The 20,387-nt window shown below is 36.6% G+C and overlaps 1 protein-coding gene across 1 annotated transcript; it reads left to right on the forward strand.

Annotated features, from left to right (window-relative positions):
- Positions 1–739: 739 nt before the first annotated feature.
- On the forward strand, positions 740–19,800 carry LOC104161876 (WW domain-containing oxidoreductase; the record flags this gene model as incomplete). The annotated part of the gene is made up of 3 exons (XM_009700451.1): positions 740–828; positions 15,691–15,876; positions 19,536–19,800. Coding segments are annotated over 3 exons (540 nt in total), but the record flags the coding sequence as incomplete, so codon positions are not given.
- Positions 19,801–20,387: the final 587 nt, after the last annotated feature.

A 20,387-nucleotide genomic window follows, 5' to 3' on the forward strand; every position in this document is an offset into this window, starting at 1 on the left:
GAGTATAAGCGTTTCAAAAGATCTGAGAACAAAGATCTTAAAGCTGAAAATTGAGAAGAGTTGTTTTGGTGGCACCTAAGGTTAGCACCTTCAGGTTAACCTGCCATTTTGTGGGATTGCACATCCTCTCCTACGTGAAAAGTTGGTTTTAAGTACATACGCAATTCCTTTAGAAGATATTATGCATTGATAAACTCTTATTGTATGAAAAAACTGTGTAGGCTGATCAGTTGTTTTCTATACTCATATTATACTGTCTTTTATATCACCTGCTATGAACAATAGATTGTTTTGGATTAATATGTGTGAGTTTGAATTTAGCTAGTTTTTATAGAATATTTACTGAATTTTTTTTGTTGGTATGGTATGTAAAAAATACCATGCAGTAAGAATAATGCTTACTCTACTTTTTATTTCAAGAGTTACGTAAGTTTCACCAGCAAAATGAAAGAAAAAAGATACCATATTAACCTTAACACTACCTTGTGTCAATTCATTGTATAGTATAAGGCTGTGTGTTACATAGTGTATGTTTTTAGCAGAACAACAAAATTGCAATGCTACTTTTGGCACTAAATGTTGTGCTCGTCCATTCATTTTGATGATTTGTATTCACTTTGGGGCTATAATGTTAAACAAGGGAATGGGACAAGTTTCAAGTTACACGTTTACTGTAACATGACACTGTGAACTAAACTTGCTGTTATTTATCTTTTTTTTGTATTTTCTCTTGTTCCAGCATAAAGCCAAGGTAGAAGCAATGACCTTAGACCTTACTTCTCTTCAGAGTGTGCAGCACTTTGCTGAAGCATTCAAATCCAAGAATGTGTAAGTACTTAGAAAATTACATGTAGTAATTTCTTGTTATTTTAATGTCTTTATCAGCTGAGCACAGTTGGCAGAATTCACCATAGTTGGACTGATCAGCAACTACAGTTAGTGAATAATCTTTTCATAGTTTTTTATTTTTTTAATGTAAGTTAAAGATCCTTTGTTTTCATGTTAAAAAAAAGTAATTACAGATCTTTTATTATTCCGTGTGTAGCCCCAGCTTTAAAAGGGGCATTGATACCCCTGTGGCTATTGAAAACACCAAACTGAACTGCATAGAAAACAGCTCAGGCAACTTTTATCAGTTTTGCTGTGGTTTGGAAGAGGTCAGGGATGAGCAATTAGTATACTCCTTGTCTTACTTTCTTTTCTATCCTTCTGTCTCGCTCTCTTTATTTTTAAAGCATTAAAAAAACCAGCCCTGTGAGCCATAGAGCTCCATTTTCCAGACCTGTATCTGGAATAGTCCATAACTAAAAAAAAAGAAGAGGAGGGAGAGGGGGTGAGAGTGACATCATTTAACAATAGACAAATTTATATGGGGATTATCAGGTTAGCTTCCAAATGGTTTGTTCAATTTAGCTTGAACAGAACAATGAATCTCTAAATTGAAGAAATTATTTGAAATCTTTGTGCCAACTCTTGACAATAAATTCCACACTTTGTGCTTTTATCCGCAGTTTGACCCATTGATTGTTGTGAGTATTCAAACTTAGCTTTTTTCTGCAAATATTTCCGTAACACATGTACATCTTACTGTACTTCTCAAGAGAATATGGCCTCTTAGACAGCTTTGAAAATATATTGTCGTAGGGAAAATATATAACAAAGAACATTTTTTCACTTTTGAAATACTGCCAAAGCTAAATCTCACATGGATAGACAGATGACATTTTAGTACTTATAGGTCTTTTAGATTCAAAGAATTGTCAAAACTGACTTCTAACACAAGTTCCTTTACTGCCAAAATCCTTGGTAACAGTATTTTCTTATCATATATCTTCTTCATACATTAAAACTTTCTTGAAACAGAAGGACAAGTCCTTGCAGTATTGCCACTTTAGTACTAACTCGGGTTCATAATATAAGAACAGTAAGTGTTTTAATTTAGCTTCTTCATGCTTTTAATATGCTACATTTCTTTAAAAACTGTACAGTACAGTGGAAAGTTAAAACCACCCTTCTTCCAAATGCAGCTCTCGACTTGATTTGTGTGTTGCAGATGATATCATGGTCAACCTAGCTAGTCTATTTGGTATGCATGTTTATAAATCCTTAGAAGTGAACATGCTTAAATCAATTTTTGCCAGAGAACTTAGAAAATGAGAAGATATAGAATCAGTAAAACCTGTTTTACTTTTGTTGGCATGCGTTGTTTTAGCAGCGTAGGTCTGTTAAGTTCTATTGTCAGTGATGGACAGATTTTACTAATGTTTCACTCATTTTATTTGGAAAAATTTTAGCAATAGACAGCATTTATAGCCTCTGCCTTGCCTTCAGATATTTCTGTCTCGAACATGTGCTCAGATGTGTTTTTGTCTGGCAGGACTACTCCAAGGACTGCTCCTTTATAGGAAAGTCTAATGTCTGTATCTGTTGTGAGAATTGTGGGGTTTTGACCAAAGTGAATTTCCAGTTATATTTTGTTTAAGGTCTGAAGCTGGATGGAAACCAGACCCCCCACACTGACTGTAGCAGTAGATCTTTTATCTGATACAGATACAGAAAAGTATCTGCAGTCATCTGCACTGGCATGAGAATGGACTGGAAGACCTACTAGATCTTTCTGGCTCTGATCTTTTGTGATTTAACTATGTCTGGATATGGTCAGAAAAGCAATTACATGGCAGTAGCATCTTATTACTACAATGCTAGCCCTATGTGTTTTCCAGCCCTAATGTACACTAACTACTTTTGTCTCTTCATTTATTTGTTTTGCTGTAGTGTCCAGAGGCTTTTGTCAGGTCAGTGATTCCTTTGCATTAGTAGCTTTAGGAGCAATTGAAAGAAATCTTACAGGCTTCAGTGACAGACTGAGTCTTGTTCTTTATGCTTTAGCAAGACTGTCAGCTGGTAGCCTAACTTTCTTAAAAGGCTTTGAAACTACAATAATTTTAAAGTGTGAAGGAGAAACTTCATATGAACACACACATTTTAATAAAGAGCTGTATTTTTATTTCTCACAACACGTTATGTGAAGGGGCCTTTAGTATTCAGTGGTGAACATCTTATACTTCTGTATACAGATAGCTTTATTGTCGGTTTAATTTCTCCAGTCCACTATTGCCTTCTTGGACACATAGGTATTCTACAGAATCTGTTGGTCTTGGTGACACATGACCTAATAACTGAAAATTTATAAAACAGAGAATAGGTTTGCTTGTCTTTTGAAATTCCGCGTTTCTGGGACACTTTGTGGCACTAGACACTATTTTTTTGTCAACGGACATAAGGATGTACTCATAGTCACATCACAACCTGGGAGCCTGTTCTTCCCTGGTGATAGCTATTGGAAAAGTGTCTTCAAGGACTATGTTTCACAGATCTCTTCCTGGATGAGAAAACTAAAACGGAACTACTCCAGAAAAAGGATCCCTAAATTTCATTGAGTTAAAACATCAAATCCTATTGCAGTTGGGGAAGGTGGTGATGGTGGGATTGCAGGGAGCAGAAGGAAAATTGCTGAGATTGTAAACCTCCTGCCTTAATCAAATCACTTGTAGAGAAAAAAAAAATGCCTTCCTGAAAGTGCTTGAGAATCTGAGAGATTGTGGAAACTACGTGAAGAATGAAGGAATGTCATCCTCTCCTCAAAATAGAGGCTGGTTGCATACAGAAAACAAATGATGCAGCAGAAGGAGCATTGAGAAAAACATAAATAATAAACAGGAGGAAAGAGTTACTCTGAAAAGAAACATTTAATATAAATTGGAGTGGTACTTAAGAGCTAAGAAGCCTTCCTTGTTTGAAAGTAAAAATCAGGTGATTCATTTTCAAGTTATCATGCTTCTGAAATTTGATAGAAATCTTTTATTCCTGTTTGGATTTGTTAGGTGTTGCAGCCTTCTCCACAGATAAAATCTGGGCTCAGAGTATATAAAGACTGGCAACTTACGCTGTATTCCTATAAATATATTCTAGAAAATCTTTCATCCTCACAGAAAAAAAAAAAAAAATTATTTTGTTTGCATTATCTATACTGTTGAGTTGATACAGCTGTTTCTCTTTTTGAGACTGTTTTTTATCCATGCAGTTTCAAATAAAGCTTTGGGGTAAAAGGGTTTTGCAGATTATTTTAGATCCTGCAGTTCTGTGATTGCAGCAGAATATAAACTTTCCTTATGAGCAGAACAGTGCTATCCATTTTTTCTTGCTCTCACAGTTACAAAGATTCTGTGGGCAGAATGAGCTAAATGCAATAACTTAGTTGGATCTCCCAAAGTCATCTTTGGGAGAAGACAAAATAAAACAATATTGCTGTTTAATGTCTGATCAACCTCTTACTTCATTGTAGCACAGCCTGAACACAATGTGTCTAATACATAAAATGGAAGGCTAACTTGGTAAAAGATAGGGCTGAAGGATTTACAGAACAGATTCTTCAGAGAAAGTCAGCTCATTATGTTACAGTAATGGTGACTAATATTAGGCTGTCTTGTCGTTTGAAATGCAGTGCTGTTATTTCTATGGTTTTTTTGTTTGCATGGGGTTTTTTGTGTTGTTTTTTTTGTTTGTTTTGTTTTGTTTTTACAGTGGTTTCTATCTATCTTTTAGTATTCCTGGCTTGTTGTCTGGAGATACATTCCCCACTGGATATTTCCACCGGGCGTGAATGACCTCCACCTTCCTTCCATGTGAAGACAGTGCTAGGGTTAGGATGAGAGTAGGAAAAGAGATCTCAGTGCACCTAATTGGCTAGATTTGTTCAAGTTACTTCTTTTATCTGTATCTACTCTTTCTCCTCTGCTACTTTCCAGTTCAGGCAGTTGATTGAATGTCTCTGTTATGGAAAATCAAATAAATGATCTGTTTATAATAATGTTCTGGGCTAAGATGGATTTGGCATTAGCTGATTTTTGTGCAGTTGGAAGAGGCAGACCAACCAATCTTTCATATTAGGCTTTTGGAACTAAAAACCACTGAATTGAATCTCCTCTTCATTGAGTGGGCACAATGTGAGGAATTATGGTTGGTACTAATCCACTTCATAGAAAAAATGACTGCCCTCCTGTGATTGTATGCAGCGTAGCATTTAAATTTAGTCAGCATCAGTGTTTGATAATTCAGGGTCTATAGGATTTGATATTTGTGTAAGAGCGTGGATTTGTGGATGTGATACTTTGGTATCTATTTCTCAGTTTAATCCTCACATATTCAACTAAAACCTGCGTACTTTAACTGAGGGACAGCACTAATGTTTCAGTTCTAAAATTTCCAAAATAGCTACCTGTTGTCAATATTTGCAATCATGGTATCATGGCATTTGCCTGATCCTCAGCATAAGAACACTTCCATGATCAAAACAGTTAGCAGGCAGAAGTGAGTAATAAAGTTACAGCTGAAATTTTATGTGCATCTTTAGTTTTGAGCGGTGCATAGTGCCACTTGGTTTGAATTAAAGTTATCTTCAGCCAAACAGTAAGATATCAATTTAATGTTCTCAATGTTCGAGGAAAAAAAATAAAATTATCCTGAAAAATCTTGAATTTCTTCAAAGATATAAAATAGTGTTTGCCAACAGCTACTACTTAGAATTTTCTGAATTGGTAGCAGCAATTCACAATTATGCAGGAATTCCATATGTAGCTTTTCACTGCAGTTACTTTCCTATACTTTAAAATAGGATTTATTTTGTTGTGAGAATTGGCATATGATAACAGTTTATTCACTTATGCTGTGTGTAAAAAATATGGAAAAGACAGCAGTTATGAATTATGATTCTCCATTTGGAACTTTAGTCTCTTCTTATTTCCCTAACCAGACCCAAAAAGGAGAGGGCCAGATTTTCAGCTGGCCTCCTTAACTGAGGCCTCAAACTCTATGAGTACATTCATTTTTCATGCTGCAAGCAGAAGTGCTCTGAAACCTTGTGGGTGCAATTAAGATTTCAGAGCCTGCTGAAAATTCGCTCCAGAATACTGGTTTTCTGCATTTTCCTGTATTATAACTGACATATTGCAGGTGTGTTAAGTTGTTTTTTAATTCCAATTTAACCACAATTAAATCATAGACGTTATATGATAAAAATGGGATCTGTTTAGCAAGTTGTTGCATATATAACTTAAAAGATCCAGAGAAAATTAATATATTATTTAAATGAATTAATAGTGATGCCATTATACCAATATGCTTAATGTTTCTGTACTAGATGTATCTCTGTCAAAGATGATCGTTGCCACTACATATTGTCTTGCAAAATTTGAACATATTTTTTAACACTGTACAAATCCGTTAAGTCTTTGCCATTTATAGAAATACTTTTTTGTGAATTAAAACTAGTAAAATTTGTGCTATTATATTTGTCTTCTCAACTTACAATAGTTGCCATTGTGACAGTGCCACAGAGGCACAAACTTCTGAACAACATTGTACTTTCTGAGATATCAAAAACTATCCACATTGAATTAAGTATTGAAACATGCATGGTTCAGAAGTTACTGTTGCAGACAGCACGGATCTTAAATTTAAATGAGATCAAAGGCTGACTGCATTTGAAACAAACATACGTATTATTAGGGTGAAACTTTTTTTTTTCTCTTTGTGGTGGTACTGTTCCTTATTAAAGCCTAGGGATTGGCTTTCTGCATAAATATTTTTTTTTTCTTCTTTCTTCTGTTGTTAAGCTCTTATACACCCATTGTGGTAGCATGTGTCAAGTCATGTGGATCCAAAAACTGTTTCCAGTATTTTAAATTAAAAATCTCTCAAGCTTAACTCCTCCCTGCTTTTACTGGAGGCAGAGATCATGACGTTTTCACCAGATCACTTTTCATGCTGTGTTGTGGAAATACCTCCTGCCTCAGAACTTTTTTTTTTTTTAAGTAAAAGTCTATACTAAAATAAAAATAGGATTGACAGTTCACCGTAAATTTACATATGGTTGCATATGCAAAAATATTAAATATTTTTACATATTAATAGCAGAGAGATTTTGTTAGGTGTTTGTTACATAGTTTTATAACTGTGGTGTCTAAAATTTGCAAACTTGCCACTTGTCTTTGGACACTCTGCACTCTTTTTACTGTAACCTAATGAAGAAACCTTGGTAACTCTCCAGTGACTTTTTGCTCAGGACACTGGTTGTTGTGGTTCCCATTTTGAGCCATGTGTCTATGCCTAAGTCTAAGCTGACTCTAAGATGGCTCATAGAGTCTTGGGGTGCTGTCTTCCTAAAAAATTTCCACGAGATGCACCAGCTGTGAAGGCTGTTTTGAGTATCTAAGGAAGTAAAATATGTATGACTTAATATGCATGGTTAAAATGTATTCTGTTGCAAATAAAACAAGGATTTTGCAGCATTATAGCTTAATGGGTTTTGAGATCTGTGTGTTTAATTGATGTTGTCTTAAAAAAATTCTGAAATGTAAGGCAAGAGTAGCTATTTAATTAGATATACATTAAAATGCATTTAGTCTATTTAGTTAAAGGCTTTCTATGGGAGATAATTAAAACACATGAAGGCAGAGTTTTCTGGCACTTGGGTATGGAAGCCTTACTGCTGACATTAGACAGGCCATGCATATACCACATGTGTCTTAATCTTAGAATCCAAAAATTTGCGTTATAGTCTGAAAAGGTTGTATTTCTTCATTAGCTGTTCCCAAGGCACAAAAAATCCCAGAGGATGTCAAAGTACATTAATTTTTATCACAACATGGAATCTTACAGGCCTGAATGGCAGCACACAGCTGCTAGGGGCTTTCTGAACTCTATTGCAGCTCTATATATCTCTAGGCAAAACAGAGGAAGGAGTTGTCATTGGCAAGTGAAATGTTCAAAATGCATGAAGTGTTTTATTGTTTGAATCATCAACTGTGGTCCTGAAAATGTTTTCCAAGGAGTTAGCTGTTTTCTGGGGGAAATATCACGAATATGTAATAAAAGTAGTAATTGACCTTCCTTGTGAGTTGTAGCTTTCTTTTTTTCTAACAAGTACTTACTGTGTACAAATGAAATTTGTATATTTAGAAGTACATGCAGAAAGAACAAATAATTCCACAGTTATTGCAAAAATGAATGTTCCTTTACCCAGCTTATGCTTGTTTGTAGCTGCTTGTGTATACGTGTAAAAAATGATTTGCCATTGGGATTTTGAAAAAGATGTATGTGTCCACTTTGAGGTAGTGAATGTCCTTAGGTGTGCTGCTGAATGAAAATTACCAGGTTCTGGATATTTTCATTGCTGCTGTCTCCTAAGCATTTGGGAGATTTAAAACAAAACAAAACAAAGTATCTTTGCAAGGCATGGCAAGGAATGGAACAAATTGCTCCTCTTATTGTGCCAGGACTTGAGAAAAGGAAGAGAATGTAGAATGGAAATGCTGAAAGCTTAAATGGATATAGAAATTAAGTTGCAGAGCCCTATCCTGTCCCTCTTCCACCCCAACCTGGCCCCAGGACTTTCAAAATCCATACGTATGGAAGTATTTTGAGTCCCCAGGGATACAGAACTAGTAAAGAGACAACGCTTTGACAAAGGTTTCTTGGATGGATTTTGTCTTGAAATGTGGTCCTGAGGAGGCATTGAGGTGAGGGACGAGCCGCACTGACACCTGTTGTTAATATCAATACCCTGAGTATACTGTGTGCTGTCAGTCAGAGGAAATGTAAGGTTAGATTATAGCTATGCACAAGGGAATTCAGAGCTGTGGATAATGAATCCCCAAAAGTGAGAGTCTCCCTGGTATGAACCTAATAGAAGGAAGAAACACACCATGTGCTTGTAAAATACAGTTCTTCCTCCTTCTCCCTCTTGCCTTGTAGTTATAAGTTAAAAAGCAAGTATGAATACTAATCTTGACCTTAATTTTTAAGCAATAGTTTGTTATCAAAAGATAGTGATTTACTGATGTAATGGTACCAAATGAGAAAATGTAGACTAAAAAGTTCCAAAACTCTCAGATTTCCAGTATCATATACCATAATTGCAGTGTATAAATTAGCCAAGTGTGGGACACAGATCATGTCAACAAATTAAACCTCATCCCTGCTTTTCTTATTTTTTGTGTAGTCTTTGCGAAAGTCATACAAGAGTGAAAGGAGAAATCCCGGCTTGGATCATTTTTGAGGGAAGGTGCTTTGGGCAGTGTGGGTTTCACTGAGGTCTGTTTGATGTCAGCATTACAAATGCTTAAAGTGTTAAATGTTTAAAAAGATTAAATGTTTAAATGTTTATTTATTTAATATTGGGTATGAATCTCTTTTCAGAAGTTTAACTTTAAAATTTTCACAATAGTTGAAGTTGCTTCTGTACCCTATTAAGAGGAAAAGTAGGCCTCTCAAACTCTTCTGTCCCCCTAGAGCTAAAATGACAGAATTTTTCTTCAAAGGAAGAGAACTTATTAATTTCTGGAGGTGTAAGATGATATGGTTTTTTTTTAATTGAGTTTTTTTCCCCTGTATGTGTAAGAAAAGCTAATAAAGGGAAGGCCAGGACTAATGGATGTTTTCTGTTTAGCTCTAAATCTGTTGAGACCTCTGTTCCTTCTCCAAACTTTCATGAAATTGTATACTGAAGATTTTATAGAGGTAATGAATAGTGGTTGAGAGATGGTTGACCTATATGGCAGTATGCAGATGATATATTATGAAGACACAGGAGCAACTGCTCATAATAATTCCCATGTATTTGGTGTGAAGGAAGAAGCAGAACAGTTTCAGTCCACTCCCATTAATCTCTTGGAAGTGGAGCAGAAGTATTTGCTGATCAACAGTGTCAAATCCTGCAAAGAAATCCAGTAGGATGAATTTCAGAGAATTTTCCTTGCTACTAGCAGGAGGTCATCCATCAGGGATTTAAGTCCTGTGTTAGTGTCTTGCCTTAAAATGAAGCCTGTCTAACAAGGATCCACAATTCTGTCAACTGACAGGTGGCAACAGAGGGTATTTTTGCTGACTTTTCAATCAATATTTTTAGAAAAAGGGATGTTAGACATTAAGCATTCATTTCCAAAATTCATTGAGTTAAGCAGTGCTTTTTATTTGTTTTGTTTTGTTTTCATCAAAGAAGTGAATGTTTTTGGGTTGGTGTTAGATTATATATGGTTCTGAGGTTTCCTGCTGCTGTCTGACTCTTAGTGATTTTCTTGTTGCATCATTTCCCATCAGTGCTGCTTGTAAAACTGAGAGGGATTTCTGGAGATGGTTGTTTAACTCACCCTTTTTTTGGAGAGCCATAAGCCCAGCCTGCGTGTTGGTTATTTCCTTTGTGAATATACGCATTCCCTCGCAGAAGGAAGTACCATTTTCTAACTTTCAGAGAAAGCAACAAAGGTGTTTAGAGTTATGAGATGGAAAAGTTTGGTGGGCTGTGACTTTGCTTCTTTGTGGAAGAGGAATCACAACTCTGCCTTCTTTACTGGCCGTGACATAGGTCTACAGTTGCTTATGGGACTTTGGGGATATGGCGAAGCCTTTTCTGTTGAAATTCTGTGTAATTCCAAACGGTGTGAACTTTTCAAATCACTTGAGAAGTGCCCCAGATGGTGTGACATTCTGCTTCATGGGAAGATTTGAAAGTATTCCCTTTGCATAATTTCTGGTTAACTATTTCATTACGTTTGAAATGGGAGAACACCAAAGCCAAGAAGTCTGTTGACATTTTGGTGGTGTTTGTTTAACCTCCTAGTGCACAGGTTACATTTGTTGAAAAATATTATTCTTACCTTTGCAAATCATCAGTAATTAATTCCCTTGGAAATATCTGCTGCGGCACGCAGCCAACTTGGGAGGCTGCTGACAGATCATAGTTTTACATCAGGTGCTAAAAAATTGATTATTAAATTCCATAACTAACTGATTTATAGCAACAACTTAATTTCTGTATCTGTCTAATGTATTCACTTACTGTATTTTCCCATAGTGCAGGGCAGTTTGATTGCTTTGTTGATTCTAATGGTGAATTGAGCACAGCATATGAGGTCTGAATGACTTGCCCAATGGAAGGGTTAGTAATGTGTCACAGACTTGTGAAGTGCACAAGATATTCGATGGTTTTCAGCTGAGATATTCACAATTAAGAATGTCCTTGTTAATTCTACATGCTTTTTAACTTTCACTAAATTGTAGCTACACTTACCAGCATGATGAGAGTTTTCTGGAATTGCTGTATAGCTTGCGGTTAAAGCAGTGTATTCTTGAGTCTCAGTCATGCTGTGAAAGATAAGAAACAGTGACTACATGCTATGATGGAACAGCTCGTGTTCAAGTCCCAGTGCATACTTAAATTGTAATGGTAGACCATGTTAGCTTGCTTGGTGTGATGTAAGTCACTGACTGAAGACATTTTAAGGAGACATAGGGGTAAATTTTCAAAACACTCTGCAAGGTTTTAACTATACAGTGTTTCCAGAAATATCAAATAGGCATCATGGTTAGAAGGAGCAGCTTGGTAATGTCGATACCAGGAGTAAACACTAAAGAATATTTTCCTTTGCTGCTGACATTTTTTTGTTGGCCTTAGCTCTGCCTTTGATGTAGAATTGCAAACTATTGAACTATTTTAAACCAAGGGGGGATTTATTTTTTTTCCTTCGGCTCAGAGGGAAGCCTAATGTAAATTGCAGTAATGTTTTTAATGAACTTGTGGAGTCAAGGTCATAGTTCTACTATCACTTAAAAATACTCCTGTCATAAAGCAAAGCTGTAGTGCCAGATGTGTGGTGTGAATTGTCAGGTATCTTAAAAATTTTGTTCCTGCATAATGATATGTTCAGTGATAACAGAGCTCTGCACCATTGAGATTAGAATCTGTCATCTGTGGCTGAAATTCATAGCTCTATGGTGGCTGTTACATAGATAATCTCAATCCTTTCCTGGTGTGTAAATGTCCCGGTCACAAAAACTTAGATGACAATTTTCAGTAATTGGACCTTTGTTAGCAGTCTGACAAGAGACTCCAATAGCTTCATCGACATGGATCCAAATCTGAGGGGTGATTCTTTCTGAGCTGAAATGAAGCACAACAGCAGTATCTATTGATACAACCTTTTAGGTTTCTTTTCTGTGGTATTTTCTAGAGAAACCAGTTTTTAACCATTTAAAACCTCTAATGCTAATTAAAATTAAAGGAATTCTAAAAGGGAATCTGATATTACCTTTTCAGTATGATATTAGTTTAAAATGTCTCTGAACTTATTTTTATATTTCTTCACAGATTTTTCTAATAGAATATTGTAAATGCTTTTAACTTTACGGTCTCTTTAATTTAAATTACTTTAAAAAATTAGAAGAAAATGTTTGAAAAATACAAATCACATGAAAAGGACTGATGCATAATTTTATTTCTTTTATAAAACCCAATTAAATGCCCTTACAATTTAAATGTGACTACATTTTATAGTTTTATAATTATAGAATCATCTTTTTAATTAATTGGGCTGACAGATTTAGGTATAGAGTGTGTATTTTGCCTGTGGTAGTTATTGTGTAATTAGTATTAATGAAGGATACTACAATTTGGATAGGTGGAATATAGTTTTGGTTCATATGTGAGTCTTTTCTGTCTTACTGTGGTCTGTTACTTCATAGTGCATATGCAATTATCAACTAGAATTACGATCTTTTTAAAAGTGCCACATTTGGTTTTGCAGGGAATGGCAATGGTATTTTTTGTATTAGTGCTGTACTCATGTGCTTCAGTTCTCATACAGGAGGCTCTTGTACCAAAAATTGCATCTGTGTTGAAAAAACTTGTCCTTTTTCCCAGCAGATTTACAGATCTGTAAATTAATTCTTGCTAGAGATTTTCATAAGTTTTCAGAAGAGATGATGAATCATCCAAAGTTTCTACACATGCCCTCTCAAGCTTCATGAGGCTTTGTTTTCCTCTTGGTAGAAGCATCTCAAAGAGGCAAAATGAACTTGGGTTTAAAACATTTTGATAAAGTATGCCTCAAAAGGTTGGATACCTTTTAAAACATACAATGCTGCCTGTCTTAGTAAATAGCCTGCTTGCACTGTGTTGAGTGAGACTGCAAAGATGAAAAACAGAACTGCTTTTTTGCAAGTCAGTTTGAACAGAAAGAGAGAACCTTGCTTTGAAAAGGACAGTTCCTCTTTATCTTCAGTTTCTTTTGTGGGTGTAGTATGTATGTGAAGATATTATGTGTATAAGTGGCACTGACCAAAAGGCAAATCAGAAATTCAGCACTTCAGAAAATGAGCCTCTCAAAGTACACAGATGTTTCATACTGCGTCTGAAGGTTTTTGTTAAAATTTTCCAAGTTGGCACAGGTACAGATATTAGACTGCTAACTTCTTATTAAAGCAGACTACATTGGTAACTTCCCAGTGGGCTTGAAGTTTAAATTTATTTTAATAAGGAAATACAGCCTACTGTTTATGTCAGTACTTATGCAGCGCTCTGTCTCAGTATTCAGCTAAAGTGCATTTGATTCCCCCAGAAATGTTTTTTGAAAACTAGGCTATCAAAATCTGGGGTTTTCAAACATGCCTGAAGAAATCTAATTACTTAGGTGTGTTTGACAACCTGGGGCTTCATGTTTCACATTCTTTTCCAGAATTCCTTTTGCAGATGCTCAGAGTTGCAGTACATGTGTCCTTCAACCATGTAGGAAAATGATCTGACTCTGTGTGTCCTGTCATCTTTTGTGCATAGCACTGTGAAGAAGAACTTGAAAAGAACACAGGGCACGCAACTATTTTTCCTAGTTGTGCTTCATTTATTATCTTCAGAATTAGAGTTTATGTTGGATAATTGATTTTACATCATGGGATTTGGTCAGTTGCAGTAAAGACATAATAGGCTGGAACGGGCTAAAGAAACAATTGTGACAGATCTTAATATTGTGGTGTTAGGATATCACAGGTATTAGTGCACAGTTAGTGCAGGAATGAAAGGTGTTTGTTTGGCTGTCATTATTTTGTGTGACCTTTCCTATTTAATTATATCAGAGCCAGGGATGCCAGATGCAGACTCTCAAGTCTGAGGTTTTGAGCTCAGGTATGCTTGCTGAGGTCTGCTGCATCAGACTCCGACTCAAGGACAAGAATACACTATTGGTGCCAAGGTTTTCTTAGAGATGATACAATCTAGCAAATGTAGATCCATCTGAGGTCCAAGAACCAGAGTCTTTACTGTGTTTCATAAGGATATGAAAAAAGACAAGGAAGAAGAGAAAGGGTGTTTGTCCTTGATCTTGCTGTGGAGACTGGGAAGGCTGCAAGGTGTGTAGCATCCTGAGATTACAGTGGAGACGTCAAGGAATTTGAAGTTTTCTGGACCTGATTTTTGAATGAGAGGTATGTGACAGTCTAGGTTCTTTTCTAGCTTAGTTTGGTAGAAATGCTTCATTTCAAGTTCCTTCATCATGGTGTTTCTATTTAAACTGTGTTAGCTGAGTTCAGTGAGGAAGGATTCTGTCTTAAGGATCTCATATGTGTTGTGTGCATTTTTTTCACCAAAGATTACAGCTTCTGGAGGATTTTTTTTATTTTCCAACTCAGTCTTTATCAGCTTGTGTTTTTTTAACAGCATACTTCACAAGCTGCAGAAGTATAAAACATGTGGGTGTATGCCTTGTTGCATTGTGTCTTTATTTCTTAATCACTTTTCCCCTACCAATTGTGCAGATGTCGTGAATAGATGTGTACCCTGCACAGGAAAGTGATAGGGGTTCCTCCTCCCCTAGGAAAAGTTTCTTTTCTAAGTGCTCCAGAAGGAGACTGTTTCCTGATTAGCAATTGGGAGAACAGTGATAGTGTTGAGGTTATTTCTGGTGACCTGCTCATGCATATCAGCCATCCATCCGCTGATCACTATTGTTGTGAATGTTCAGGGCATACAGGATTTGCTATGGTCCTGTTGGTTCTCGACATGCAAAGTGTTACCAGTCTACTTGATATTTTTGAAGAAAGTGGAGAAGCTGTGTAGTCTTAGTCTTGTAGGCATCTTGAGATGACAAGATGTCACCACCGTTGTGGTGGGCTGATTTATTAAAGTATATCGGGATAGTGAGAAACAAAATCAAAAATTAAAAGAATGCTTTCTTCTCCCTCTTCCCTTCCGTCCCTTTCCCCAGGCTCAACTTCACTCCTTCATCCCAACTCCTCCACCTCCCCACACCCTGAGCAGCTCAGGAGGATGGGGAGTTGTGGTCAGTACACAACAGCTCCTCTCTGCTGCTCTTCCCTCCTCACCCTTTTCCTCTGCTGGAGCGTTGGCTCCTCTCCACAGGCGGCAGCCCTTCAGGGAACACCTGCCCCAGCCTGGGCTCTCCCTTGGCTGCAGGCAAGGCCCTGATCCGTCGCCTGGAGGGCCTCCTCCTGCTCCTCCTTCTCTCACCCTGCCATTCACGCTGCTCTTTTCCACTTGTTTTCCCTCGCTCCTCTCTGCTGTGTGGCGTTTTGCCTTTTGGCTTTCCCAGAGGTGCCACCAGCGTTGCTGAGGGGCTCGGCTATGCCCTGTGGTGGGGCCGCTGCAGAGCCGGCTGGAACCGGCTGTGTCCAGCACAGGGCGGCTCCTTCTCACAGAAACCCTGCAGCCACCCCACAGCTACAGCCTTCACACCTACACCTGAGGCACGCCTTGGCCCAGTTCACACAGCAATGTAATTACATGTATTTCATTGAGATTTCTTTTTCCTGATTAGATTTTATTCAATACTTCTGATTATTCAGGCCTCTCCACATACTGATCTGCAATGCTGCCGTGTTTGGTGCTCCCTGGTGCTTGACGGAGGATGGCCTGGAGTCCACCTTCCAGGTGAACCACTTGGGACATTTCTATCTCGTCCAGCTTCTGGAAGACGTTTTACGCCGGTCATCTCCTGCTAGGGTTGTGGTGGTGTCCTCCGAATCACACAGGTTGGTGAATGTTACCTTTGATTTAGCTGAAAACTTTAATCCTTAGAGCATAAAACAGTTATGGCAGAACCGCAAAACTTTTTGAAAATGAGAGGCCTTACTCTAAAGCATTTGCATTTGAATAATCTTTTTAAAAATAGAAGCATTACTAATGCCTGTGGATGTTACTGGATTTGGCTCTGTTGCTGGATAAAGTGTGTTCTAGTTTTATAATAGTGTGTAGGTATTTTTTGATCATTCTTTGTATGAATGCAGATATTCACCACATTTCAGACCATTCATTGATTTTGTGAGGAGATGGAATAATAATTGATTAAATCTGAATGGCATGACCTATATTGATTTGTCATTCAACAACTTCAACATCTTACCAAGAAGAATGTGCAGTTATTTTAGCAGGAGAAACAATGCAATTAAAAACTGCTAGATGAAATCCAATTGTTTTATAATGAGAAATTAGGGAATTCAATGCAGACATTAGCTGTATAATTGTAAAATGGGAAGTAGTGTAGTTAATACATATTAGAAATCTGGCCATGCCTCTTTTGGTGAATTTTTTAATTAAAATATTAGATGCTCGACTTTTCTACTGCCAGGAGTACGGTTGGCAAAAAAGATGTTGATGAGGTTTGCCTTATTTCAGACATGCTTGCGGTATTTGTGTTAATAACTGAAAAGACAGATTTGATTTAAATAAAGTTCCTTGTGCAAAATGCATGCCTCAACTCTGAATTTTAGTGGGCATGAACCACTTACTGCCTTCTGATTTAGTTCAGGGACTGCAGGATTAGACCTATAACGTCCAGCTTTAAACATTACTGTTGATTTCTGTTTCACTTTTGGTCATGTGTAACAGCTCTAGCAAACCAAAAGGAAGAATGTGTGAGTGCTGCTTTTTTTTTGGCTTTTTTTTTTTTTTTCCCTGCCTTTATATTTCTGAAATGTTTTAGTGACCCAGAACGAAGCTTATTTTTTTAATCATGTTTCCATAAAATGTAACCCCAGGGACCTGGTAGAGAGAGACCAGCCAAGGGTCGGGCTGAAACCTTTATCACTTCCAAACACAGGGGCTTATGGTATAAATGACACACTGCAGATAGATTTACTTTTACCATTTTAAATTTATGATGGCTGAAATGAAAGGAAGCAATAGAAAATGCCAGTAATAATCCTCCCCGGTGTTAAAAGACATGAAATGTCTAGTAATTAGGTGGTAACAAAATGTGGACATCCTTATCTTTGCAAATCACACCAGGTTTGTGAAAGCAAGTAGCAGAGTCCTGTTAGGAGTGAGGGAGGCTACTGCGGGGCAGGCAAGATAGCTCTAGAAATAAATCTGCCAACTCCAATCACTTGCCAGATGTGGAGGGCACAACGGGATATGTATAAATGAGCTGTTATTTAATGGGAGATTATGTTGAATTGTCAGCTGCTTGCTCCCCTTTGTAAGTTTGTATCTCTGATAGTATTTTAAATGACATCTTCGTTTTTCACTGTATTAAGTGCTATGTGTAACTAGAGCTCACATCTCTGAACATCTTTATCTGTGTTTTCAAAAACATTTTTAAAGTGCTCATTGCTAACTCAGTAAGATCAGCCAAGGTTTATAGAAGCCCATCAAACAATAAGTAACAGTCTATTTTTTAATAAAGTAATAAATGCAACTAGTAAATTTCCCTTTTTCTAAGGGGTCCAATTCATGTATTATGGTGTATCTTAACACTTAAACTGATCATTGTAAATAAATGTGCTTTTCCTCTCCTGACCTGTTTAATGGCAAGAAGTTCATGTAAGGAGTTAGTTTAGACATTGGGTATTATTGGGTAGTAGTACTTTCTGACCTACTTGAGAACTCTGAGCCTTAAACTATGTTGTAAAACAGAAGTGTTGGTATCTAATTACTTCCATAAACCTTGGCTGGATCTTTTCGCTGGAGTCAAGACCCCCTGTTAGGGGAAAAATAAAGTCCTGTGCTTGCAGAAGATATTATACTAGACTGCTCCAAGGCAAAATATTTATTTGCCTCTCTGGTTCTTCATTCGTTTCTAGTTACTACTCTGGATTCAGCACAAATGAATTCTGTTTAAATTAAGCTTTTGGGTACTTTAAGCACATTGTATTAAAATCAGAATAATAAGTAGGTTGACTTTCCTTCTGTCTTTATTTCTGTGTTGTTAATTTGATTGTACAGCCCTTATCCTACTGAATTCAATGAGATTGCCGACATAAGTGACTCACATAAGCACACTTGCAGGACTGGACTCAAAATATGCCACCGTGTTTCCGTTATACAGTATACACAAAGTATTTATAGATTATTTTTGGTGTCATAAGTGATTACTTGAGGAATGAATATAGGAAATTCCTCCCAGAATAACCCTGTTAATTTCAGAAATGTATTTTATCTAACCAAAAATTATGAAAGAGAAATGTTGTTGTTGAAATTGAAGGGCTAATTCTGCAAGATACAGAACATCCTGGATTCCTCTTGAGTTCAAATACTGTAGTTGCTTTTCTCTGAGTGTATTATAATTCTGCTCACAGAATGAATGTAGAAATTCCAGCTGATCTCTTCATTTCTGGGCATGAGATGCAAAATTAGTATAGATATTTTGAAACATTTTTCTAGTGTATACTATGATTATGTTTATCCCTGTTCTCCCCAGCTGATTCTGAAAACTCTGAGTATTAAAAAGAGCTTGCTAAATCCTTTTTATTTTTAGTAGCTATTTTGAATGAAACATAGATCTGTAACTAAATGTAGTATTATTTTCTAATATTAAGATATGCCAGTAAATTGAGAAATCAAATTGTAAGAATTGGGGGGAAAAATACTATATGGAAACTTCCTTTTCTTCATCTAAACGTCTTTAGAAGATTCACTACTTTGTTATTAGGAAAAAAAAAAAAAGGGAAAGAAACAAACAGCTGGTGTTTAATGACTCTGTCAGACCCAATTAAAAAACATCAACTAGTTACTTTGATTTGTGTTCAGCCATGCCATGGGTATACTTAAAAACATTATACTCTGCCAGAACTCATTTTGGCTTTGTTTACATTTATCTTTTAAACATATAAGACTATTGATGGCACGTTACCAAGGTTATAACCCCTTTATATTCATCAATTTTTAATCTAAAAAAGAGTCTAAGAGGCAGTAAGACTCATCCATAGTTACTTGAACACTTAAATGAAAGTGTGCAGTATGTGAACACTGGATGAAATAATCAGGGGAAGGGAAGAAGGGGAAATGAAAGGATGCTGATTTTTTTCTGCTTCTAATGCAGAGTTATTTTATCCTACATTATATCCTCCAAGTTGATTGTGCTTTCATGGATCTATGGCAAAATCTTTTTTTTTGGATTTCAAATAAAGTGATTTGTAAGTTATATATGATGCCATTGAATCATTAAAACTTTTTTTGACTTGTTTTTATTTATCACTTGCTTTTGCTAATTATTCAATAATTTTACTGCCATATTGTATGGGACTATTCCTTGGGTCTCAGGTAATTTCCAGTAGATGCTTTCAACTGCCAAATAAGCTGTTGTTTTATGGTGGTTCTGGCCAAGTTCTACTCTGTTGTCTACATTTTATGTTGTTCTTAATGAGAGTGAAATTAACTCTGGGGTATCTAAGGCATATTTACTGTTTTTTAGATTTACAGAAATTAAAGACTCCTCTGGAAAACTTGATTTCAGCCTGCTTTCTCCATCTAAGAAGGAGTATTGGGCAATGTTGGCCTACAATCGTTCCAAGCTTTGCAATATACTGTTCTCCAACGAGCTGAACCGACGCCTTTCTCCCCATGGGGTGACGTCTAATTCAGTCCATCCTGGAAATATGATTTACTCCTCCATTCATCGTAACTGGTGGGTGTATACCCTGCTGTTTACCTTGGCTCGACCTTTCACCAAATCCATGGTAAGTGAATGGCTTAGTATTTTACATATCTTCATTTTTAAACCAGGGGAGTAAGGTTATAAAAATCCAGATGTATGTATCTGCTTTGACCTATTGCCTTTTATGACTACGACCCTGATTTTAATGACAAACATCGTGCCAAGATAGCTCTCTAGAAGAGGATTCTTCCACCATTTTAAATTAACTTTGTCAGTCTTCAGGAAAGGTGCTTTGTTAGAGTGCATGACTTCCTTGTTTGAATGTATGATTTTCACTGTGATCTTAGGTGTGGGATAGTTTAGAGTTATTTCTGTGCTCAGTATATGTAAAACATCAAAAAAATTGCGTTAGTTTTTAAGTGGAAAATGCTTGACTGCATTTTTTATGTAAACAGATGCCCCAGTTAGAAAAGATCCTACAGACATTATTAATGGCTGAGGGAAAGTGCTTTCAGTGGTAAAAGCACCTTCATTCATATTTAAAAAAACAAAACAAAACAATCAACCCAGCCAACAATTTTCTTGATTCCTACAAAGGACTGAAGGCAATGGATGTTTTCCCTTTGTCTCCATTGGACTTTGGACTGGGACCGTGACATAAGGAAAGGC

Source organism: Cariama cristata, unplaced genomic scaffold, assembly GCF_000690535.1.
Source record: "Cariama cristata isolate BGI_N322 unplaced genomic scaffold, ASM69053v1 scaffold18075, whole genome shotgun sequence".
NCBI classification, from domain to species: Eukaryota; Metazoa; Chordata; class Aves; order Cariamiformes; family Cariamidae; genus Cariama; species Cariama cristata.